A 25,299-nucleotide genomic window follows, 5' to 3' on the forward strand; every position below is an offset into this window, starting at 1 on the left:
ACCACTCAGTTTGCTCAAAGGCTTTCTTTGCAGGGGACTATTGTTGTACTCCATGATCTGTTCTCAGGGAGCTCCAGGAATGATGATTTTACCACCAAAGGCGGGATTCAGACCCACGCCCTTTGGGGAATCACGTAAGGCTACATCTACTGGGTACATTAGACCATTCGACTCCCATGGTTCCTTACAATTCAAAAATATAAAGGATTAGGATCTCCATTTCAAACTGTTAGTAAAGTGGCTCGTTTCTAAGTTATGTTGTCAAAAGCTTTTATAACTGACCAAGTGGAGAACGAAAGTTCAAACTTTATATTGAGTTTACTTCAAAACTGGCCAAATCTCATGAGTTTCCACAGGCATAGTTTTGGTCTAAGATTAAGCCAAGTTCATCAATCCAACAATATCTTGTGTTCACATCAAATGGTAATTTGAAATAAAGTGAACGGCTTAGGAGATAACACATTTCTGCTACCTATCATTCGAACGAAGTTCACAGCTCCAGAAATCCGTGAGTCGAGCCTTGCTTAACCTTGCTTCCTCTGTGCAGATTCTACCTCCTGCCGCAACATGATGCTGAGGATCTCTTAACCTAGTATTCATTAAGGCCATAACTGCCATGAGCTGTGAAGTCATCGCCACGTTCTCTCTGATATGTCCTAAACTAGTGCCCTGTTCTAACACAGGGCACTACCCTAAACCAGTGAGGTCCTTTGTTTAGTCGATTGCCTCAAATTTTTCTTTCATCTTAGAGGCATTACTGAGAGAAATGCCTTCAATGTTGAGAAAATTCATCAAAATCCAGGATCAACCTTATATTCAAGGATTAGCCAGATCAGCCAACTCCAATTCGTTGGTCGATCAAATAATATATATAAATAAAAGTCAAGTATAATAAATAATCTTCCCGTCTTGAACTGCTGGGATTCCAATCCCGGTAGCGGTAAGGAAGTCCGCACAAAAAAAAATAAAAAAATAAAAATGAAGATGGTTTCAGAGTAGCTCGACATATCGGAGAACACGTCAGACTTGCCAACCCGACCAAGGACGCTAGAGTCCATGACTCGACACAAATGAAAAATAAAAAACGAAAGCCATTGAGTTGATGTCTCCCATCGGGATAAAAAGACGCGTCACTTGTTCTTTTCTTTCTCTTCATAACTGAGGAAAATTTAACCTTCTAGACAATCTTAACAGAAAACACCATTTTTTGTTACTGCAAGATCATTTATCTTGAACAGTGAAGGTCAGGGCCCATATTCTCAATTCGCACTTGAAGCAAGACTTTAATTTCAGTCTCAAACGCCAAAGCTGGACTTGATGAAGAGTAGTCTTGAAGCCATGTTCTCACAGATTTTCAAGTTGTGCTTGGCCGAGCTGAATTTGGTGCATGCATTTTAACTACAGCGGTGTTATATTCTATTCACCGATACCAATAAAATCTAGTCCACAGTCACCATCCGGTAATCTTACATGGCACGGCCGGTGGTAGCCGCCTCTTGGCGGAAGAACCTTCCCCAGACGACTGAGGACGCCAGTGCGGAACTTAGGCCCAGAAAAATAGACGTGGTGCGTGTCAAAGGCCCGTGGTTGTTGTGACCTACCCGTGGGTGCAGCGGAAGGTCCGTGGGCGCAGCTGAACGTCCGTGGATGCAGCGGTGACTGGGCCTGGTCGACCGTGGGGTGTCTGAGGCGCTGGGGGTGACATCAATGCCTGCATGGCTGGGGAGGACCGGTGGACGTGATGACCCAGAAGGAGGATGGATCGTAGACCAACCAATAACATCTAGTCAACAGCCGCCATCCGGCAATCTTACAAGCGGGAACAATTTTCTCATTTTTATAGAGGATGGCCAATTTAAGGGACAGGCATAAACTTGAAAAACAGTCAAACAAATCGTTTAGCGCCTACTTGGCTTTTTGTATGTCAACTTAAACCGTGTTAGAGTACCCAATGAGTTCAATTTCATGTAATTTTCAACCCAACTTTCATCCACATTTGAGCTTCTTGTAACGTCATTCCCGATTCCCAAAACTGGTCCGATCACTCTTTGAAGATTGCACTCGGCAGTAGAATTAAGGGTAACTAGGAATACGGCTCATCCAAGTTTGGACTTGCAAGGTGCACTAAGAGTCGAGAATACCACTTTTCCAAGTCTGCACTTGAACTTCAAACGCATAAGCTCTAGTTCGAATCAAGAATACCATTTTTTCGGTCAGATGTACTTCAAGTAGGGGCTTGTACTTAAATCAGCACTTCCAGACCAAAGTACGATTTGAGAATACCGACCCATGGCTGAAAATTGGGCTTGTTTTTAACAACATTGGGTGTGTTTGTGGTTTCAAATCTTGTTATATATATAAACTGTTTTGTTGTTTTCATCTCCTGAAACACATAACGTTGGACTATAAGACCTTATTCAGATTGAACTTGTCAAGCACGAAACCCTTCTTTGGCTAGAGTATTTTGCGTCAAAGTTGTCATTACTTCACATTTCCATGGCTTAAGGCACAGGTTTCTAATGTTACATTTAGACGACCCCATTTTCAGCACATTTCAGTGACAAAGTTGTGATTCACATCTCATATGCTGAACCCTGTTCCGTTTACATTACAAAAGCAACTTCCATTGAACTTTTAGAATCGTCCTCTTGGAGTGTTTAGTGTTTCCAAATGCTCAGGGAAGAAACAAGAAACAATCGATAATTGTGCACAACTACTTTAATATTTTATTGGAGACTTGATTCAGAATGAAATCGGAAATTTTGGAACTACCATGACAGTTTTTAATTTAGTTTCGTGCTATATCAACTATTTGACCTATTCAAGTGAAGAAACAGTACTTTGTAATTCAATAAGCTTCTGGTATACTTTTTAGAGTTAAAAGTGATCCACAAAACGACGCAAATTCCTTGCTAAAAACGGGTTGTGAAATATTACAATTTGGTGTAGAAAGCGCACGCTGATCATTCATGTCTGAAATGGAGGCACTGCTCGTCACTAGTCGCCCCTCCGCGAGACAGTATCTGACATGACGAGAGTTCTCTTAAGAAGTGTTATTTCGTGTCTCTAAGACAATTATCAAGCATTGTTTAACTGGTCATATTTATGCTTGCGTTTTACTCATTCGTAAACAAATAAAAAATCAAAAGTAAGGTGGATCGAAGGAAAAAAGTGCTCGTAACAATTATCTTACTTTGGTCACGCTCAATCTTTTGTTGGACGATTGTGCCGACGTCACCAAAAACTGTTTCACATATTGAAGAAAATGGGAGCAGGTCTCAACTCAAATATGTGGCAATGTGGTCGAGAATATGTCATGTGTTATCGCAATTTATGTCGAACCGTTACGTGGGTGTCATTTGCCGCCCAAGTTTCAAATGTCGAAATGCCATTAATCTTGTTTTCCCCATATGATTGTCACTCTTTTAGACATGATTTGGTTCATGCTTTAGGAATTATTGATTTTCCTATCTTATATTTCCATTGGCTTGACCAACATTTTACGAAAAAACCATAGTCAAGAATCGAAGTAACAAACCGCTATGATGCTCGGCGTAAGAAATGCATTATCGTTGACAGGGCAAATTCCTAGGCCAAAAGATACAAAACAATCTCGACCCCTCAAAAGCATTAAAATGTAACAAATGTTGAACAATTATGTCAAGCTTCAATATTAATGCTCAGTAGTGCAACATGTTCGCTGGAAAACGTAAAATTCTAGCTGGTTGAAAGCAAAAAACAGAAATAAATTTAGCAAAATTTGACCTTAGTAGGGCAAAAAGTCTGAAATATAAGTATTTAAAATCTTGGGCAGAGCAACTAATGGGCTACGCCGTTACGATTTTCGTCACGTAATGGTAGTATAATGAATTACTCATTTTCGCAACATAATTATAACTTTATTACATTCCTCTTATTGAGGAACGATTAAAGTCTTAATCATTAGATATGAAGATTTTCTCTCCCATAGTAAGCTCAGCTCACTTTTTAAATTTGTTCGTGACTCGCTCTTGAAATAGACCTCCGACTACTCTGCCTCCTTTGCCTCCAAATTTTCTTGACCTCTGGACTAAGTGTCATCTGATTCGTAAATCACTAAAAAGAGTTACCATTTTAAGCGGCCCCGGTCTAATCCTAAAAGAAGTCAAAAAATGTCAGCTCAGCCATCTCTTGATCACATCGAAAACAAGTTAACAACAACTTCATCAAAAGTTTGCCTAACTTACCTTTAAAAATCCTACCAACTTATCAAGAAAAGAGTCATTTGTACGCGACATGGCGATCGATAGCTTATGAACATGACAACTTTCACTTGAAGACGTCTATTGCAAATCGACATTTCGCTTCGTCAACACTATCACTTTGTCGCAGGTGCTAATATCAGATTTTATCTAAAACTTGGGGAATTTTTCTTTCTCTGTCATAAGAAGTGAGTACTAACTTCGGACCGCCAATTTGGGCAAATACTCGCTTGTCGGAGGTATATTGAAAAAAGTAATGCGTATAATCAGCGAGAAATGCTAGGGACTGCTTCAAAATTGCAATAAATGTTGCAACAAGCAATGGGGCTTATCGAGCAATTTAGTTTCTAGTAGGAATGGCAAAGATTCCAGTAGTCTGGCAAATGGCCTTTATCCAATCTACTCTTAGGCTACGGAAAGTAATATGACCTTGAAAGGAATTAAATTCTGCTCAATGACCTTTGGCTCGATGCTTTTGAAGTCTCCACTTCGCATATTTAAGTCGATGTTAACTCTGTACAAGTCGATTGTTAGCAACATGCTTCACCCGCCGTTAGTTTTGGGCTCCAATGAGTTCAGTAGGTTTGCAAAAGGTCGAACAAGTCCAAAGATGCGTCGCTAGGAACCTTAAAGCTTTTGGGAGAGGCAATGTAATGCTGTTCGTCTTCTAAAGTATCCATGAGCTTTGTCCCAACCCAGGATTTAGGTTCAATTTGCAGTGACCGAAGAGGCTTAATGTGCGTTTTGAGAGCACCTTCAAGCCCTCGAGAATCCAGGCTTGTTAAAACAATGAAGTCCACCTCTCTTCTTTCTCGGGATCCTTCATTGTTTAATTTACTTCTGTCGAATATTTGCAGGGAGTATGTAGGTGTTGATCCATTTGCAAAATAAAAGTTTTCTCAAAATCCCTGATCAAAGGTACATTCAAGGCCTAGTAAAATCCGTCAACTCTACAGTAATTCATTGGTGGATCAGATATTTTGTGAATTGAAAGCAAAATAAGATTAAAACATTTCATCTCCAAGAATGAGTAGGGAAGTCTGAAAAGTGTTTTTCACGAGCAAAATGGGGGAGTCAAAATAAGAAAAAATAGTAGACCTAAGGGGTAGTGTTTGGGATGAGGGCCAACCGCAAAAGCATGGTCATGCAAATTTTTAACAGGCTGATAATTCTCTTGAATGCATTTCTTTCAGTTGTTGAGAAGCCAGGACAAAATTTATATTGTGACTTGTATAATTTCCCCCTCCTCATAACATGCTTACCTATTTCTTTTCCTCCTCCAGAGCCTTACTAGCTGTTGTTGCAAGAAGGGGTAATTTTCAGCGTTGTTTTTTTCTTTCTTTTTTGGCAATGATTCCAAAATTTTGGGATTTCTCCTTCCTTGATTATGTCATTGATAATCAAACCTCGGAAAAAGAAAGCTAAATCGAACTGAACTTTGCGAAAAAGGTATTTTCCCCCAAAATGGCAATTTATGCAAATTATCCCAAATTTGACAAAAAAAGGTAAACACATAGGCTTTAGGTATTTACCCGCTGGAACATTTTTTCGTACGTCTATTGATCATATGTTTAGGGGAATGGCCAAGATCTCAGGGGTCAGATTTAGAGAAGCTGGTGCAATACCAAACATGTACGGACAATGCCAGTATTTCATCTGCCTTTGGGATATTTCCTTTTTCCACAGCCTATTCAGGCCAATGTGTATTTTTGTATTTATTCTGAAATAAAATTGATGCATTCAATAAATGTGACTTATGCTAAATGAACAATTTGTTTCATTGATAAATGACCTGGAACTGTAATTTCATCCCTTAACAAAGATTTGGTAAGTTTCAAAGTTCGAATGACCTCCCTCACAAAATTCATTCTCCTCCATTAGAGCACAATGTCTTCATGATTCAAATTGATAGTTTCGGCATAGGCACTCGAAGTTTTGCAGCCGTAGCATATTGGTAGAGTGACCGTTTGTCTACTCACGTATGCCTGGTTTGAATCCAGTCAAGCCAAACTTCTCTATGGTATTTACATTATGGCATGAGTTGCTGCTTTAAGAGCTTAAATGGACAAACCTCGGGTCGTCCACGAAGGTGAGGTGATAAGTAATGTGGGCGGCAATGATGGAGCGCGCGGTAATATCCCAACATTGTGACATCTATAATCAGACAGCAAGCTGAGCGAGATGAGATAGTTAGCTTGTAAAAGAGTCGGAAGACAGCCAGCAAACTAACATGCACTGGAAACTTTCAATATTGGATCTTAATTTAGTTTTCCTTGCAACCCCTTCAACTCAACAAACCGTTAAAGAGATCAAGCATTGGTTTTCTTTTTTTTAGGCAAGTTTAACTTCGACCCTGACCGTGGTACAGTCGGCAAAGACAATCTCTGACTTGAACGATGTGTTGCAATTGGATTTTGAAATTGGTTTGTGGAGTGGAACCGTAGTGGAACAAGTCATGAAGCTCTCGCCTGACAACTCGGTGGCTAAAACACTTTACGAAACAAAGATTAAAAACAAGTAAGAGAATCCATAACAAACTAACTTGGACCAATGATCACGGAATGTGTTGGCTTCCTTTTCAGTCCAAAGAATCAATTGAATAATGAGAACGGGTTTGAACGGGTTCGTTTGGACTCCAAGTTTGCTTATTTAACGGTCACCACCGAGACTATCTACAATCCCTATTATCCTTGTGACGTGGTCCAATCCCACATTTCCACATTTAAATTCCCCAGTGGAATGGCTTTCCGCCCTGGATTCGAACTACTACCCTTGTTCAATCATTACTTGGCTAAATTGATGCAATCTGGCCAATACGAAAGGATACGACTTCAACATTTGCCCCGTCCAAACTCGTGCTCTCCCAAGGACTTGACTCTAGGCTTCGACAACATCATCTCGGCCTTTATTTTATTGGCTGGAGGAGTTTTGGCAGCGTTGGTTTTGGCTGGATCGGAGAGAGTGAGGATGCTTCTTGCTTCCAAAGGCAAACGTTCCAATGATTTAAACTCATTTTTGACTCCTCGTCTCAAGTGAACACAGCATATCATGCCATAAGTAGAGATGCAGCATTGATGCAAATAACGCAAAATAAAAAGTGAGAAGGAGGCAAGTAAGAGTACGAAACATTGAATAAACTGGACTCTAGGAGCGCTTGAATACTTCTTTACTGCATCTCAAATACTTTGCCAAAAAGAAATGCTAGATGTCAAGAAATGACACCAACTGAAAACTGGTCGACAAATAAACAAAAGTTTAAAATTGCAAACAAATCCAGAAAAGGACTAAGAGCGTAAAATGTCATGGCTAGATTGCTGAAACCCAACAAATTTATTCTCGTCTTTTGTTGAGAACACATTTTGTTGCCCTTAATCTTGATCAAACGGGCTACCTTAGGTTGTGTTGGTTTGTGTAAGCAGTGAAGTGGCTTCTGTAGCTAATGCACTTTTGCTTTTTAGCTTCTACTTTTCCTATCTCTCGTATTGTAGAACTATATTTGCCTTATATTTGTTCACGTTCTCTTTCCCTTTTTTCGTCTATCAATGTTTTTAACCTAAATATTAGGGTATTTTATGTATTTTTGCTTTAAGGAGGATTTTTTATATGTTCTCTATTTGTAAGTTGATTGTTTTCTGTTGGGGACGGCTCTCGCACTCCCTAGTCAAAAAATATTTTCATACAATCATGAGCAGTGAGTAAAATTGAGTAGAAATATAGATTGATACAAATTGAAATTTTTAAATGGAAATTGATAAGATTAACCAAAAATATATGAACGATCAATAATAATAGAGTGGAACGTAGTGAAATGAAATGCTACATGATTTTATCGAATATGAGGAAACATGAGTTTGGTTCGACATAATTAGCACATGACAGTTGACTTGAAATTATCCAGCGACTAGCAACATTGATGAACGAATGTTGTGTCCTTCTACTTCACATCCATTCACTAGTATTTCACTGTTTACACATACTATTATCAACAACTCTTGAGTAAATTTGATCTAGGACCTCTACCAACCCACCTGTGTTCTCACTGTTCCTAATGATGCGTCTACACGAGAATCATTTTGTCAAAGAATTTGCCTAACAATTTTGATCAAAACAGTCTGACAAATATTTTGATTTCGATTTCTAATAATCAGATGAACTTGCAAATGATCGAATCATTTCTCAATGTGTCTTGAACTCAGTCAATATATATGCTATGCATGGTAAACAAGATGATTAGTATAATGAACATTGGGAAGACTGAGGAATGAAATTTGAAAAAAAAACGATGGGCACTATCATGATGAGGATGTTTCACTTTCCAAAAAGGTCCTTCATTTTGCCAATTTCAATCTGTGCGGTCATATGTTGGCTGAAACCGATTAATATTTGAAGGCATGAACTATGAGCTATACCATAAGCCACCTGATGATTCACTTTTTAATAAAGATTTTGATTTTTGAAAGGTTTTCGAAATTCATTTTGACTATAACTCATAAACCAATTATTTGGAAACGAAAACCCGACCAATTCTCCAACTCATTATAATCGTGAATAGATGGACAACAGTTCTTCAATAAAATGATAAACTATTTAATAGCCGAGTACGGGTCGAAATATGACAACCATATATAGTCCAAAGGTCATGTCAGAAACGTAAACACAAATATAGTAAGAGCATTAAACATGATAAAGACAATTTGTATATTTATTTACAGTCACCATTACAGATGGCATTGACTATAAAAAGTTCAGTTTTATCGAACAAATAAGGATCCGCCCACAAGAACAGACGCCTCTTGACAGGGAAAGTTGATGGTCATGGGCAGCTTGAAAGTAATGAGTCAGTGGGTAGAACTCGGTCCGTTGAGATCCGACTGATCTGGCTTTCATGGCTAAAATGGGCGGGCGGGAAATGGACAAAAGAGCAGCCAAAGGTGGCTGGCTGGTCTGGAGGCTGGGGTCTCAAGGGTGCAGTGATCAATGAAGGCCGCCTGTGCCGGCCGAGGTCTGAATGGCGGCAAGTTACAATCGGCCAAGAACCTCCAGGTATGGGCCGATGATTCCATTGTCTCTGATGATCTGATGCAACTTGAATTGGAACAGTCTTCTTTGGACGAGGTCAAGGAATCCATCTAACCATCCATCTAGCTTTGGGTTGGCTCGCTCAAGTCTTGCTCACAGACGGATGTAAAAGAAGGGACCGGGACCATGGCCGGGTCCGGGTCCATAACCGGGCTGAGCCCGAGGATAGGCCCTGGGTGGGTGGGTTGACTGGGGTCGACGCTTCCATTGTCTGGACGAGAGGAGATGAATCCGGATTCCGGAGATAGGTGTTGATCGATCGTCTATCAATCATCGATGGGAGATGGGAGTGTGACTACTGAATTAAATGAGTATTGGATGACATCTGATGACTTTGTTCATTGAGTGACAATTCCAGGCCCCTTCATATTCTTGGGTACAAAATTGGTGTTTTCTCTTGCCAAAATGAACCACGATAAATCTATTTTCCTTCACTATAAATCATCATGGATTGAGTGAGTTAAGTTCCATAATCACTATAAATGGACATATTGGTTCGCATGGCTGGCGGGGACGCTGTCGTCCATGAAACATTTTCTATTTGGCAAAAAATCTTTCAACATGTTCAAACCGATAAATGTTTTTGATATGGCTAGCAATGTTGGTGAAATGCCACACAATATTTGTGAAAAAGCTAAGTATGTGTCGTGTAGACGCACCATAGCACAACCTAACTTTGTATTTTCAGTATATTAGAAAGAGATACTGACGTTACTACTAATAAGCTTCTGAAGTGGAGCAACCAAGATAATGAATAGGAGAGGACCCAAAATGGAGCCCCGAGGAACACCCGACTTGACATCATGTATCTTGACAGATCTCGCACCGATCAATCATGATCTTAATGTCATTATTGAGCCCAGGCCCATAGCATAGTAACTGTTGGGCGGCTTTCATCGTCTTCACTATCGTACCAGTGTGTGGCAAGTGATGGAAACTGGGATTCACGTTGAATAAGGGAAAAACCCAGTCCCTGTAATATCGAAGCATCTGTAAGCAATCCCGTCCGAAGTATGGGATCGAAATATTAAACAAGGGAGGCCGAAGTAAGCACTTTCTTCGCCTTCTTAAACAGAACACTGTGTTCTGGCAGCCATCGAAAGATAACATCTTTCTTGAGTAAGTCACGCAAATCACTGGTGACGTGGGCTAAATCTGGGATAAACGCTCCCAACTGGTTTGCTAGTCCCAAAAAGGACCGTAAAGAAGTGAGATCTCCCAACTCTGGGAAATTGCTAATTGCTCCCAGCTTTGGTCGGATCGGGCCGAACACCTTGACTGGACACGAGGAAACCTGCAAATTTCACTTCTTTAAAATGGCAATACCATGTTCGCGGCACCTTTCCAACACTGCACGAATTCTCGAATAAAGAACATCTGGTGTTGGTGCTTGGAAGAGAATGTCGTCCATGAGTTTAAGTACTCCAGGTCAACCCTTGATTGCAACATCTGGTCTAGGGCACCATTCGTTGGAACTCGCGTTGAGTCCCATGGGTGCTTTGTTGTAGCAGAATCTTCTACTCGGCAAAACGAACGTCGTGAGGAGTGAACTGTCTTCTTTCAAAGGAATCTGATGATATCCTAGAACAGCATCCAATTTGGCAAAAAGCTCGGATGTATTATCAATACTGTTGATATTGTCTCGACTGAAAGGGAATGGGTGGATTGGCCGTTTGACGAACTTGTTGAGCTGCGAGAAGTCTGTGACTAAACGTACTCCGGCTGTTCTATCTCCCTTGGGCACAAAAAATGTGGGACGGATCCAATCGGTTGGAGCCCGGGAAGAAGGCGATATGACACCAGAATCCATAAGGTCTTGGATAAGAAGATCCGCCTCTTTCGTCATGTTCAGGGGCACTGGTCGTGCAGTTAGAACCCTTGGTGGCATAATTTCCACATTCCGCAGATGTATCTTGATTGAAGGGCCTGCTATATGCCTCTTAGCTAGGTGATCCGTCAAAACATATCGAAATTCCGAAAATATCGGATTCAAATCCAAATCTTGATGGCGTTGGTCCATCTGTGCAGCTAGCGCGTTTGGTCCAATTTGCGCGCTTTAGAAATCTCCCGGAATGACCAGTAATTTTTGAAGATCTTGCCATCCCACCAAAACATGTTCGTCCACATCCTAGCATGCAATTGCGTCCACATAAATCTCCTCAGAGTTCTCAATGGAGAGTTTGAATTCAACGAATCCTTCGCAAGCCAAGGTGTTACCATTTGCCTGGGTAAAAAAAACTTGTCATTGAATAATGGCTATCTTATACTTTCTGACCAAATAGGTAGAAATAACTGTCCGCGTTGGTCCTGTATCTGGCAGGGCATCAAAGATGAAACTCTTGCCTTTGAGCGGGTCTATGAGGACATGTAGTCTAGGCGTTGGGGTGAGGACGTTTGAACTTGCAATCTGCAAAGTTGCGGTGCTTTCACCTTGCCCTTTGTGCTGGTAAGTAATGGCCCGTTGTGTTCGGATACCATTGTCGCGATTGGCCATACAGGCTGGCTTGATGTGTCCCTGTTTTCCACACTTGTGGCATTTGGCATTTTTCATTGGGCAATCATCAGCTGTATGCCTTGAACTTCCACATCTGTAGCATTTTCCATGTAGATCATGCTTCAAATTAGTCTTCCCCGAACATCTCCCCTTCGTCTTTCTTTGAACGGATTGAGACGATGAATTTGCTGCATGGCATATTATGCACTCTGGTTGAACGGTAGTTGGGGTATGGATACAAGAGAGATCGTATATACACAGAGAGCATATATGAGGAAAGAGAGAGCATGATGCATAATGATGGCATGAGCCGTGATAACCTAGATAAGGCATCACAATACAGGTACTGAAGCTTTTTATGAACTGAGAACATGCAATTGATCGTAGCCCTTAAGATTAGAAGAGCCTGTTTAATATTTCTGTGTCACTGAGTCCCCAATGTTTGATCCCGTATGATCCTATGAATTAACGATGGCGAAATTTTCTGATAGGAATCAAACCGGAGCTCTGTTGCTTGACTGCCACGGTGATGAAAGGCACCATATCTTAATAAACAAAACCATAAAATGGTAAGCATTCTTTTGCTTCACATTGTTAATGGTTTCAATGGAGCGTGTCACCTAGTTCCAAAACCGGTCACATTTATATTTTTTGGTGTTTCTCATCAATCCCATAGATGGCATTAGTCCTTGAAACGTGCAGACTGGAATGTGCCTCCACCTCGGGACCAACTTTTGGCGTCTCAAATTTGAAAGATCGATCGAGTTTGAATCAGAAATATCTCTCTATTCTGCTAGTTGAATCATTCTGTAGTATACCCTCGTCTCTTTGTGGACTTTAAAATTCTAGGTGGAAAGAAGCTAACCCCAAAAATTTGCTGGTCGATAAGGAACAGATGATGTCTTGCTTGATGCGGGCGCTCTCAACCCTCCCAACGAGTTCGTCCCTTGCGAAAAGAAGGTGACCAAATGATGAATGAACCTTTCACATTCTTTAGAAGGATCGCCAATTTTTCTCATTGCGCCAGTTCAAGGGTATTTGGGTTATCTACTTTGTAAAAACGTAATGTTATTTTTTCAAAGCTTTGATAAAACTTGCCACAAGATCAATTCATTGCCATCCCACACTAGGTTCTCACTAAATGTTCCGAAACAAGATAACAATTAAATATATGTAAAAGGATACCACAATGTTATTGATGGTGACCTACAGAAGATTGAAAACAGACATGTATTGAAGTGTTGATGAGAGGCACTTTTAAGATATAGATGCTGGAGACGGCCATAAATCTGAAAACGACGAAAATCTCACAATGAGGAGGTTTTTACAAGAAAGGATGAGGTTTTCCAGGAAATGTTGAGTATAGGGGATGTCAAGTAAAGAAAATTCAAGGAAAAATGTGGTCCGGCACCATGATTTTGGGCATTTTGGGAAGAGAGAACAACTAGGACAAACATCACAGTCAACTCGCACCATTCGCCCATTGAATTTTCAATAATCGAATGATTTTAGATAGATAGATAGATAGATTTATTTCAGGAACACTTTGATCATGATTAAATAATGTCGGAATTTTATCATTGCGTTAGCATCTTGATACATCAAAAATTTCATGAGCATGTAATTCCTCAGGTTCTGGGTAAGCAAAAGCTTGTTTTCACCAGGACCTGGGCAAATTAACGAAGACATGACATAGATAGTCAATAATGTTACAGAGGCCAAGCTGCAACACGATAACGTGAGTTGGAAGAATTACAAAATCAAATTGAAAGGCTTGTAGGAAATCATATCGGTTTGAAGTTATAAGAAAAGAAGGGACTAAGAAAAAGATACAGAAAGAAGGACATGAAAAACAGAGTAAAGCAAATAATTTCAGTGTTAATTTGTTATGTTTACTAGAAAATGTGAGACGACTTCAGGAATGGGAGGAAAATTAATAGGTTTAGAATTGTATTTGGTGCATGGAGTGTTTTGATGAGATTGAGCGGCTGATAATCGTAATAAAAAATAAAAATAAAAATCATTTCTTATAAAACCCTACTAAATGAGCATGTTTGGTGTCAATCAGTGAATGCACCATCAAATTGGCTCAATACCACAATGCTAATTGTCTAGACAAGCATGTAAATAGGAAAAAAATGTCAAAACCCAATGCATGCACAGTGCGGTTTGGCTGGGCATGTTGTCTTTGATTTTACTCCATGGAATAACGTCAGTTGTCCATGAACGCGTTTACTTGACTAGCCCTATGCACTACTGATGTGAAGCAAGCACCGGCAGGGCAAGTAGTCCGGTGCTTAACTTGCCCAAGTAGGAACTTGCCCAAACTTGGGTTTGAACACAGACACTTGAGGGGAAAATGGTGTGGCCAAACTTACGCGAGAAATTTTATACCAGGGCAATTTAAGTCAGCTTATACAAGAAAAGCAATAATGTGCACCAACAGTGACGCAGCAATGTGGCTTTGGTTCAATGACTGGTTTGTTCTAGCAATCTAAATGTAGCTACGAAGAAAAAATCCTCATTTTGCGGTTTTCCTGAGCTAACCGTCTGGGCTACCTACCTTAACAATGTATCTCTGCTTGGGCTAAGCGTGCCCAAGTTCTAGTACTTGGCCAAGCTTTGCTTGTAAACAAGTAGTACTTGGGTGTCTGTGATGACTTGCTACTTGCCCTTTTCCCATCAGTACTATGCACTCCTCAGAGGAGAAAAAGAGGATTTTAGAGTTCGGAGAAAAGAAGCGAACAGAGAAAAGAGGAACATCATGTGGCCTAGAATTGACGGTATCCCACAAATTTATTGCATGCAGAGCGCATATCCAAGCCAAAAGCTACACCAAAACACCAAAAAAAGATCTTGTTTTGGCATTCAAAATTGAAACAAACATCAAAACATTTTGCCAAATGACACAATAGGAAAATACCTTGCGAACACAGTGCGCAGCTAAGGGCGAAGACTGAGCGAATGTTGGAGGCTGGAAAAGGCCAGACACAGGTCGCTGCAATCTTTGGACTCCACTTTTCAACAGTTCACTTAAATCAGGTCTGATTACTCTAACTTAAAGCTGCATCTCTCTGAAGTTTGTTGAATAGGGGATGTCAAGTAAAGAAAATTCAAGGGAATATGTGGTCTAGCACCCTTATTTTGGGCATTTTGGGGAGAGAGAACTTATGGTCCAGTTACACGACACAAATTTTATCACATAAATTCGGCGAAGAAGCGATTTGCAACTCATAGGCCTACCCTCCTGCCATTTACGCTGCCCAAGCAGTTTTCATCGAAGTTATTTTTGTTCTCAATGAAGTCTTTAGTGATTCTAAACACTGGCAAAAGAAAAGAGCCAGAGGAGTGCAGAAACTAGTGAAAAATGATTTTGTGTAAGAATAAAGTAATGATTTTGATTAAGAGCAATGTATTGCATTCATTGTTGCATTATGGATTTGAATTGTACCAACTAAATGCATTGAGTGAGCCTTGGATTGGTGGATGGAAACAATGACCCAATACAAATCATCACTTAAGAAGGTATGAGCCTAGTTCAAAATCGAGTCGAGTCGAAAAAAAAAACACCTTTCATGTGATGTTACATCAATGCAGACAAGTTATTGCCTCCATTTTTCGAACGGTTCGATTTGTTGGAAATAGCGCAAAATATGGCTGTCATACCTATGTGGAGTCACTGTTTTGGGATAAACGTTATTCTCCACAGGTTAGTTGGCGGTGCTCATTTTTAAATTTATGGCAAAATGTTAAAAGGTTTAGATAGAGACTTTGAGGGTTATTAATGTCGTGTTAGGTTAGGTTGGGTTAGGTTAGGTGAGGTTAGATTAGGTCTGATAAAGTCAGGTTAAGGTTTAAAAGAGTAGCACCGCCAACTAATCGGTGGAGAATAACGTTTACCTTGTTTTCACTCCTCGCCAATCAGGGCGAACAGGGTGACCAAATTTGGCTTTTTACATTTCTTCTCGATCGATCTGTTTTTTTCATTTTTATGTTGAAATCCCCATTTTTGCTTTTTAATCGAACTGCATTATGTTTTTAAGCTATTGATTGACAAATTTGACCCCAAAGAAAAGAGCTTATTTGCTCTGTTACTCATTGAAATTTTCTCGGTTTGGTCACGCTGGATCCTGATGGAAGCGATTCTTCCGATGAAGCGACAAAGTCTCTCACAGGTCGCAGAATGTTGGAGTAGGTTCCAAGTCCAAACTGTGAGACTTTGAGGCTCGAATTGTGCTGTGACACATTGTGTGAAAATCTGAGTGCCGTGTAAATGAACCATAAGACAAACATCACAGTCCACTCGCACTATCCAGATGCCAATTGAATTTTCAATGATCGTTTGATTTTGAGTGACCTGTGTTACAAAACCCAATGAAATGAACATGTTTTACATATTGGATGTTGATCTGGAATGCTATCTAAAAATTTGTCCAACTCTGACTTGAAAGATGCTACCGGATCAATGAGGCCTACATATTCCCTACAAATATTAGAGGGAAGCAAATCAAACAATGAATGAGCCCGAGAAAGAAGAGAGATAGACTTCTTTGTGTGAACTAGCCTGGATTCTCGAGGGCTTGAAGGTGCTCTCAATACACACATTAAGCCTCTAAGGTCACTAGAATTGACCCCAAATCCTGAGTTGGGACAAAGCTCATGGATGCTTTTGAAGACGTAGAGTATCAGATACCTTTTGTACCTTCTCTGAACACTGTACAGTCCCAACTTTTTAGTCGCTCCCAATATGAGAGCTCTCTCAATCCTGTGATGTTCCTAGTGAAACATCTTTGGACTTGCACGACCTTTTCCAAACCTGCTTAACTCATTGAAGCCCAAATGGGTCAAGCATATTAAAGATATGCAAGTAATCCAGATTGTTTCCCGACAACTGTTGTTTTAAGAAACATCTCTTTAAGACTCTTCTTGGAGTTTCTGAGAATGGAAAAATTGAAGACGCATGTTGTGGATAGCTACCCTGGATTCAAAGACGTGCAAGGTGTGACAAGTGGCTCCACCTCAAAAATGTAAACGATCAGTCGAACTAAAAAGTTTCCAAACAGATTTTGAACTGATGCGCTGTATGAGAAAGAGTTCTATCATGACAAGGATCATTGAATATTTTCTTCAAGGACACTGCCAAATTTTATTTGAAGACAAGCTGATTCATGGACATGGATGGCATTTTAGATTGTTACCACTATTTTGTTACTTTCTAAATCCTTTCTGAACCCATTTTTTCAGAAGATTACATTGCTATAATATTTCATTAGATTATTCAGATCAACATTATCACATGTGAGCTTCCTGAGTCTATCAAGAAACAAGTCCCTTTATATTAAGAATGTAATTTGTTGAACACAGTAGCACTTTCTTTTTTGAGTTCCTTTAGTCCAACTCGAGACTGGCAGCATGCGAAAGATCAGTTTGTCCAGTACTTTTTATTGAGAAATACCACGCCAATACAACTCTAATGATAAAAGACACTCTTAATTCGTGGAATGAGTTGGTTGAACCAATGGTGGATCAAATGTGTGGTAAGCCATTCAAAGCTTTGCCATATTATGCGATGCAAACGTGCAACCTCTCTTTAGAAGCAACTGACTCCCTGTCAGGAAGGTTTCCAAAACAAAGCACATGTTCATTGACAATTGACAGCCAATCAGATCGGTCACATTTGATGACGTATACTCAACCTCACGTTTCTATGCCTAAAGCATCTATAGTTGTATGTGGCTAGAAAACGAGTACAACAAAGTGCAAACCAAATGCCGTGGCAAATCGAAAACGCTTTTAATCCCGAGCTCTTCAGTATGATTGTTGCGGAACCTCCAATTTTGCTCGGGGCTGTCTCCAAGCAACCTACAACTTTCCCATGCAGCTGTTTTCCAGGCCTGCCTGCCATCCCTCCAAGCACGCATGCCGGTCGTCGGTCGAGTGATCTACAGGGCTAGTCAATTGTGATCCAATCGGAACGATGAGCTTGACCGGCTTGACCCCACTCTTCCGGGCCCGACTCAGTGTTCTGGGCCATCCAAATTGCAACCAATTCAACGCTGAAGGTGAGTAACTGACTAATAACTTCCTGTAAACGCCCGAAAATTGTTCAATCAATTACAATTGGCTCCAGATGTGAGCCAATATCGCCATGTGGTGGCCTGGCTGGAGGACCAAAAGATCCGTTTCTACCCCATCCAGGATCGAGATCCTCTCCGAAGGGTTCAGGCCCCAGATTGGGACTCGCATTGCCAAACCTATGTGGAACGGATGCAATGTCCGGCTTCGTTGGCCCGGAGGAACGCCCAAACTCGTCTCATGTGGCTCTTGAATCGGGCGGTTCAACTCCAATATGCCCAGAACAATCCACGTACGTGAGTCCTGTTTCAAACACAAAAGAGAGGTTTTCGTCGTTTTCTCCAAGGCTGTCTGATCGATGTGATTGAGTATTTGTAACTCTGAAGAAGTATCCACGATAATGCTTGAGATTGAAGCTACTTTGGCGATCTCAGAGAGACGTCAAGGACAAGGGATAATAGAATACGGTGTTTTTTTCCTCTTTAATATTTCATGTCGGATTCAAAGTTTATGTGATTTGATAGTAATGGGTCTGGTCAGGTCAATACATGTTTATCGTTATCGATAGATAACAATTGACGTCAATATTGTTGAAAGCGAGTAGATCCAGAATACTTCAATTTTTAGCTCATGAAAAAAGATAAGCATATTGCAATACAGTATTAAAACATGATGGCCGATGTGTTTGAGTTGTTATGTACTCTTCCAGCCCACCAACATGACAAGGAAGAAATCAACGGGGCAGAGGCCAAGTCTACTAACCCATTATCCGGGATTGATGGTATGAAAATAACCCGGCCATTGTCACTTTTTAATCTGAAACGCCTCTTTCAAATCATCATCATAGTGAAAGGCGATGAATTCAAATCGCAAGTAGCTCAACTGGCCAAGGAGTTAAAGGTCACACCTCACCCGGATCCAGTGATCACTTTCGAGGCCTGCTGTATCGTTATCAAGGCTCTCGTCGATAAACGTGATAATGAGTCTCCATCCAAGTCAAAAGAAAAGGTGAGTTAAACGAATGACGTGTGCTAGAGTTGTGTGATACGAGGTAAAGTCACATCAACGTTTATGAGTTGAGCCTTATCGCATTGTTCGGCGTTGAAGGAGACAAGAATGTAGGCCTGAAATCATCAAATGCAAAATTTGAATCCATCATCCCTTCTTTCGTCACCATGCACCTTTTAGAAATGCTTGTTGAGTGCTCAGCGAAAGAGTAACTGGGTTTTAGGTATATTTTGGATCTGAAAACATGTTTTTCTCACAATATAATGCAAATGGTTCTAAGGCTTGGAGCGAGGCTCAAATGGGATTTTTTTTGTCATCACAACTTGTATTATTTGTCATTTGAAGGGATTCGTAAGTTTTTTTTTTTTAATTTCAATTCATTTCTTCATGTGAGGGAGAGAAGACATATTCTGAGCTGTTTTTCATGTAGGATTTTTTGTTCCTTTTTGACCAAAAGTGAAAGTCCAACATCAGCATTGTAAGTTAAAGATTCTGAAATGATGCGACTTAAAGCCAAGAATGTTTCAGGTCAAGGATTTCAAAATTGGATAATCTTAAACTGTGACTATTTCTTTAATTTTTTTTTTGCGGATTCCTGAGAATTGCTGACATTCAATTGATGACATACCTGGTACATGCTCAAAATAAAAATATCTCATTTGGCTTTAAATTCATATAATGTCTGATCCACCGACGAATTCGAATTCCAAGAGCTTAAAATTCCTGATTTACCCCAGGTGTGTTTGTTAAAGGGTAAAAGTGTTGTTACAGAAATCCGTTTACTCAGTACTTTATTAGCAATAATGACGTTATTTTTCTTGAAGGTCTGCCATGGCCAAAGTGTCGATTTAGAGCGTTTTTTAAGACTCTTTTACTTGAAAAATGAAGGGCAAAACAGACCTGAAGATATAAACGAAAAAACGATCTCGAACCCATGGCAGGATAGGAGTTGGATCATTCCATTTCAATCTCAAAACATTTCAGCCCACAAAGCCTTTCAATGAGCCACCGAAAAAAAGAAGTGATCCCGATGACATCATTATTAACCAATTGCAGGTTCAACGTCTAGATCTGAATGCGCACAATTTTGGCGTGTCCCAGGAGCTTCAAAAAGAGCCTGGATTGTGTCGAGCCTTGAAAGTGTTGAGATTACTCAATCTAAAAGATCTTCGAGGACTCCAAGACGAAGTCAACAACACCATAGAGCAAATTCAAGCGCTCACAGCCAATCCCAAAACCGATACCCGGCTAGGCCAAGTGGGCCGATAATGTTCCTTCAAGTCGAAATCGAAAATTAAAAATTGTGCTAGACCTGGTTTGTTCTCTTGATTCGTTTCTGTCCGTCTACCTCAAAGAGATTGCGGTTTGCCGAACAAGTGAGGCAGCGATCGATCCAAACGCGGTATGTCCACGACTTTCTCTCTTATCAAATATTAATCCCACGTAATCACACTGCAGAGTGCATGTTTTACTACTAATGTACGTCGTACAGATATCCAGCCCTTACCCGGGGATCATCATGTGCCCTGAGACTTATCGACCTCGGCGTTGCCAAGGATCCATTGGGTGCATGCCTCCTAGATAGTTGACTCTGAATCGATAAAAAGGCCTAATTGTATGCTTCCGGATCGGTCACTTCATTCCCTATGGACGGATTTGAACGAACTACATATTTTAGGTCCATAATATGGGTTGAGCTTGTTGCTATGAAGGTATAATGACTCGACGAGAGGGATGGTTTTAAAGTTGGCTGATGAAATAGGTGAATGTACTTGCTCAGACTCAGTGACGTCAACGTCCAACACATACAAAGCTCCAACTCTGTTGGTTATTAATCTCCCTAAATGACTCATTTTGAGAGACAGGTGTGTCGAGTAGTTCTTGATTTGGTTCGAGAAAGTAGCGCTTAAAAGAATCTTTGCAATTAATGCCAAGACCTGTAACAAGGTTGATCATGGCCTCTTAGTTAACAAGCTCCACAAGAAAGGGGGGGGGAAAGACAAGGTTCTCAAAGGGATTTAAGTTTCATTCAAGATCTAAATGTTATTGAAATTCCTTGGTTGTAAGTTGTTTTTCGAATAGACGTATCTGTCGTTAAATATACATGAATTTGTTTTCACTGTAACTTTTGACCACTGCATTTTAAGGTGAAGCATTGGCTACTTTTCTCCCGACGTACTTAACTAAGAGCGCCAAAGGCACTGGAATAGATTGACAAACATTACCAATCCATCGATAAGTTATCGAAAATATCCTCGCCACGTTGTCTCTAGCTACTGCCCACCAGTATTCATCATAAGGTAAGAGTGTACGGCAATGAGGTCTTCGATTTTGAACCTACAATTCCGTCCTAATATAGCTTGTGTACAATACTTGCCTGTGATCTATTCACTCGATTTAATGTGACCGGATAAAGGCCAAAAAAAGTTGCGTCTCTAAGGGTTATTCATTTAGATTAAGTTACTTTTCGGTACCTTTGGGTACATGTCGAAACTTTTATTTTGAATCGCTTGCGAGATACTCAACTTTGACGATATGTATATTTAGGCCGTTGTTCGTGGGCATTGGATTATGCCTCTTGGCTTTACAGCTACCCATTTTGTCCTCTTAAAATTATGGAGATCTAATAACACAGTTTTTTTGAAATTCTGAATTGCTCATCAGTCGATACTTTTTAGACCACTGCCAGCAAGGAATGCCATGCTCAATACTCGGCAAATGAAATCTAATGTCAACGGAGGCTTTATCGTGTCCACCATATCGTACGATGTTTAGAGCTCTAGCTGAATGCGACTTTGTCATCCAACGCTGTGCCCACTTCTTTCTTGTCGTACAAGATCAGAGGCAGACACGTCCGCGTCAAGCCCCCCAAAATTTGTGTTCTTGCTCGTTCCTGCACAGTCGATCTTCATCTTGGCTCCAGGAAAATGCTGGGCCGGTACATTGAAATCAGGCCAGATGTATGCAGAGTGCTGGCTGAAACGTGAAGTAGAGACAAGGTAGGCAAGGTCAATGTGTACGCGAGGAGCTCTGTATGTACAGAACTCTAAATGCGGATTCTGAGAAGTCGGGGAATTCCCGGGAAGTGAACGGTAAGTAACGCTGGTGGGTGGGAATTTGGAATTTTGTATTTATGTTGGTAGGCCTGATTCAGTGTCCATATTGATAATAATCTGAGACTTAGACAGGAGCGGGTCCTGGGGGATATATACACAATAACATTTGAATTATATTAAGAGTATTCCGTTTCGAAGTTTAACCCATACAAAGTTGTCGGGCCACCATTTGTCAGAGAGTACAACAATTAATATCAGAGACCTAGCCCTGGAATCCTGGAATCAAGAATGAATGGCGGCTGGGTACTGCATACGATAATGTATTGGTTTCTTGTCTCTATTGGAGCCCGCCATTTTACGTCGGGGACAGGGCTTGTTGGACCAATCGATCCAGGTTGATGGGCGGCGACGTCTGGCTCATCGGATTGGCCACTCGATCAATGAAGCGTTTCTTCAGTTGCGTCACTACATCCTCGAGTTGTTGGCATCGCATTCGGAGTTGGCGGTTCTTCGTCCGAAGCTCCTCTTCGTCGTCGACCAAGGCTTCAAATTTGCGCTTGCGATTTTGGCGACAACGCTTACTGGCTTCGTTGTTGAGGTCCCGCATCCGCCGATATTTCATTTCTTGCGCATCCTCGGCCGACACCACGGATGAGGCGTCATAGGCGTGATCGCTGGGGGCGTGGGATAAACGCTCACGGCTCTTCGAAGCCGCACTGGGTGGACGACCACGGGCACGACTGAAATCGGACATCACGCGTGAATTTCCAAGCTTGACAAAAATAAACCCATCTCCATACACTGCAGACTGACTTACCCGGTGGTGGATCGCTTCAGGGGACGTTTACCCACATTGGGTAATGTGGGTGGGTAATCCGGGTCGGCCAAATCAGCCAAGTCCAGGGTGGCCAGGTCGTGGGAATTGGACGTGGACGAAACCAGGGGTTCCGTGTCGGCCGCCAACTCCATGAAAGCCGGATCTTCCGGGCCCAAGGTGGCATCGGTCACAAACTTGAGCAAGTCAAATTGGGGCGCTTGGTCGGCCAATACCGCCGCCACCGCCGCCGTGTCAATGGTATCCAATGAGGGCGTGGGGGCGGGGTCCCGGGGCGGGATGATCAACTTTAACTTCTTGCCCGGGGGTGGTTTCACGGGCGATGGTGGCTGAATGTCGGGGGTTTGCACGCCCTCCACCTCCAGGGGGTTAACACACTCCAAACTGGACCAGACATCATCGGCGGCCGCCGGGATTACGGGCACGTAACCCTGAGCCAACACCTCCTCCACCGCATCGTAGTTCAGGGGCAGCACCGGGGCCGATGGGCAGACCTCAAAGAGATCCCAATCGGGCGAGGCGAGGGGGGTGGGCGTCATCGTGGTCAGGGCGGGAGTGGGCGAGGTCAACAATTCAGGCGCTAAGAATTCGTAGTCGTTGTCCGTTAGATCGGTCCAATTAGCGTCGATCCCCATGTCCGCCCCCGAATGGGCGGGGGGATGATATAAGGGCGCCTCGGTCTTGAGCGCCCGGGGCGATGAGGGTTCGAGGCCGGTGGTGGGAGACCCGCCGGTAGGCCTGACCGCGGCGTCCGACTTCTCCAGAGACATGGTAACCTGGTTCCGGCTGAGCGGCAGCGGCACGGGCGACACGCGCTTCAAGTTGGGGCATGGTCCTGAGTCAAACTGAGAAGGGCCAAGCGTCTCGTAGGAAGAAATGGTGACGTGGGTCAAAGCCGGCTCAGGGGACTCGATGATGACTTGGCGTCCGGATCGGGGCCGGACTGCGTCGCACGAGCAATGCGGGTCGACGGTCTACCCGTGAAAAAGCCGTGTCGCTGATATCACCCAGGCGTGGGATCACACTTCAAGTCACGTGTACGGAGCACGTATGTATGGGTCTTTCACCTTCAACGTGTTGTGATTGACTGGAGGACTGAACCCTTCTAGCAGAGAACGTGCAGCTTGAACCTGATGAACGGGCGGAACGGGCCCACCAGCATCGTAGAGCACAAAACAACTAGATGAGACATTGCGCCCATGCACGAGAGTCAAGGTCCATGAACTGAATGTCAGCTGATGAGCGCCCTACCAGAATTGAGGGTGATCCCCTTATCTCAAACAGAATGAGTCACTAGACACTACAATTTAGCCTGCAGCTGACCAAAGCCAGGCTTCGTCTTTTTTTTGTCTCCCCTCAGCCCTATTTGATCGGCGGGGTCGCTGACGTGCCCCTGGGAGCCCATAGGGCCGGAGCACCCGGCAGGGGCGTTAAGATGACGCGTTGAACGTGACAGGGTGTTGGTACTCTGACCCTATTCTTGATTGTTTCATTAATGAGTTTAACAAGCATTTGGTTCCAGCAAGCAGGCTCAAATCTCAATACTTTTTACATTGTAGGTGTTAAAGCCAAAGTTTGTTGGCTATCAGGGCCAGGTCATCCATTGGGATTTTATCGTGTGGAAGTCAGCTACAGTTGGCCCGTTGCTAAATTTTAGTTGTCCAATACTCAAACAGGAGCACAAATCGGAGATAATTTCTGTTTCCAACCCATGTTTATGACAGAGCCAGCCATCATCACCCACTTACGTCAGACCAATCTTTGGTCACCTTGTGTGTGGAAGCTCAAGTTCGAATAACGCGCCGGCTCCTTTTGAGCTGATTCTTCTGGATCATGGTGCAACTTTTGACGTCATTCTCGGCCTATCGGAAACGATTTGTGGGGTCACGTGACCTAGTCGAGTTTCATCACGAATTTTGCCATCGAGACGCGACATGACACCGCCTGTACAGGGCATGGAACAACCTGAATAGACTCCCTTGACTATCAGGAAAAGAAGGTTTGGATTAGAGCCACTATAATAGAAGAGTACGCGCATGAGATTTTTGGTCCCAAAACGTCGTTTCCATTGTACTGTAGTTCTTCAGTTCACCCCCAAGGCGGCCTTTCCTGTGTTATGTATTTACTTCATTGTTGTAAAACGTAGCAAGAAAATGAATTGTGTGCATTAAAAAAAAAATCTATAATCTTTAAGGCCTTTAAAATGACAAATTAGTCGGGCCGGAAGGTTGACAATCTCTGATAACGCAACCCTGCTTCCGGCTGTGTTAACAGGGATGCCAAAATGTGCGCCTACAATATTTGTCATAGCAAATGTCAAGACTTAGTTTCTAATTCTAGGATGGAGTAAGAAACTCATTTTTTCAACGAAGTATTTTTGTGTGCGTGTTGTTGAGTTAATGGGATGATGCTAGCTTCATCGCCTTTTTCTGAGATGAGTTGGGCCATATTTGAAGTTCACTTTGGCAGTCCTGAAGGCAAGTCAAAGGTTTCTACGTTCAATGCACATGA

The 25,299-nt window shown here is 41.9% G+C and overlaps 3 protein-coding genes across 3 annotated transcripts in view; 2 read left to right on the top strand and 1 right to left on the bottom strand.

The window, feature by feature from the left end:
- Positions 1-7,773, top strand: part of LOC131891004 (glutamate receptor ionotropic, delta-1-like) — an 11,573-nt gene extending 3,800 nt beyond the window's left edge. The window contains exons 2-3 of the mRNA XM_059240480.1: positions 6,577-6,758; positions 6,824-7,773. Of these exons, the coding sequence (XP_059096463.1) occupies positions 6,577-6,758; positions 6,824-7,277 (636 nt within the window). The 3' untranslated portion in view covers positions 7,278-7,773. The remainder of the gene's footprint in view (positions 1-6,576; positions 6,759-6,823) is intronic.
- A 9,960-nt stretch (positions 7,774-17,733) lies between these two features.
- Positions 17,734-20,208, top strand: LOC131890635 (RNA transcription, translation and transport factor protein-like). Its single transcript, XM_059240031.1, has 5 exons — positions 17,734-17,876; positions 17,945-18,181; positions 18,599-18,670; positions 18,737-18,897; positions 19,954-20,208. The coding sequence occupies exons 1-5, from the start codon at positions 17,792-17,794 to the stop codon at positions 20,164-20,166; spliced, it is 768 nt and encodes a 255-aa protein (XP_059096014.1). The 5' UTR covers positions 17,734-17,791; the 3' UTR covers positions 20,167-20,208.
- A 1,799-nt stretch (positions 20,209-22,007) lies between these two features.
- Positions 22,008-23,886, bottom strand: LOC131890633 (uncharacterized). The gene is made up of 2 exons (XM_059240030.1): positions 22,771-23,886; positions 22,008-22,693 (listed from the first exon to the last, which is right to left on the bottom strand). The coding sequence occupies exons 1-2, from the start codon at positions 23,556-23,558 to the stop codon at positions 22,309-22,311; spliced, it is 1,173 nt and encodes a 390-aa protein (XP_059096013.1). The 5' UTR covers positions 23,559-23,886; the 3' UTR covers positions 22,008-22,308.
- Positions 23,887-25,299: the final 1,413 nt, after the last annotated feature.

The sequence above is a fragment of the Tigriopus californicus genome, chromosome 11 (assembly GCF_007210705.1).
Source record: "Tigriopus californicus strain San Diego chromosome 11, Tcal_SD_v2.1, whole genome shotgun sequence".
NCBI lineage: Eukaryota > Metazoa > Arthropoda > Copepoda > Harpacticoida > Harpacticidae > Tigriopus > Tigriopus californicus.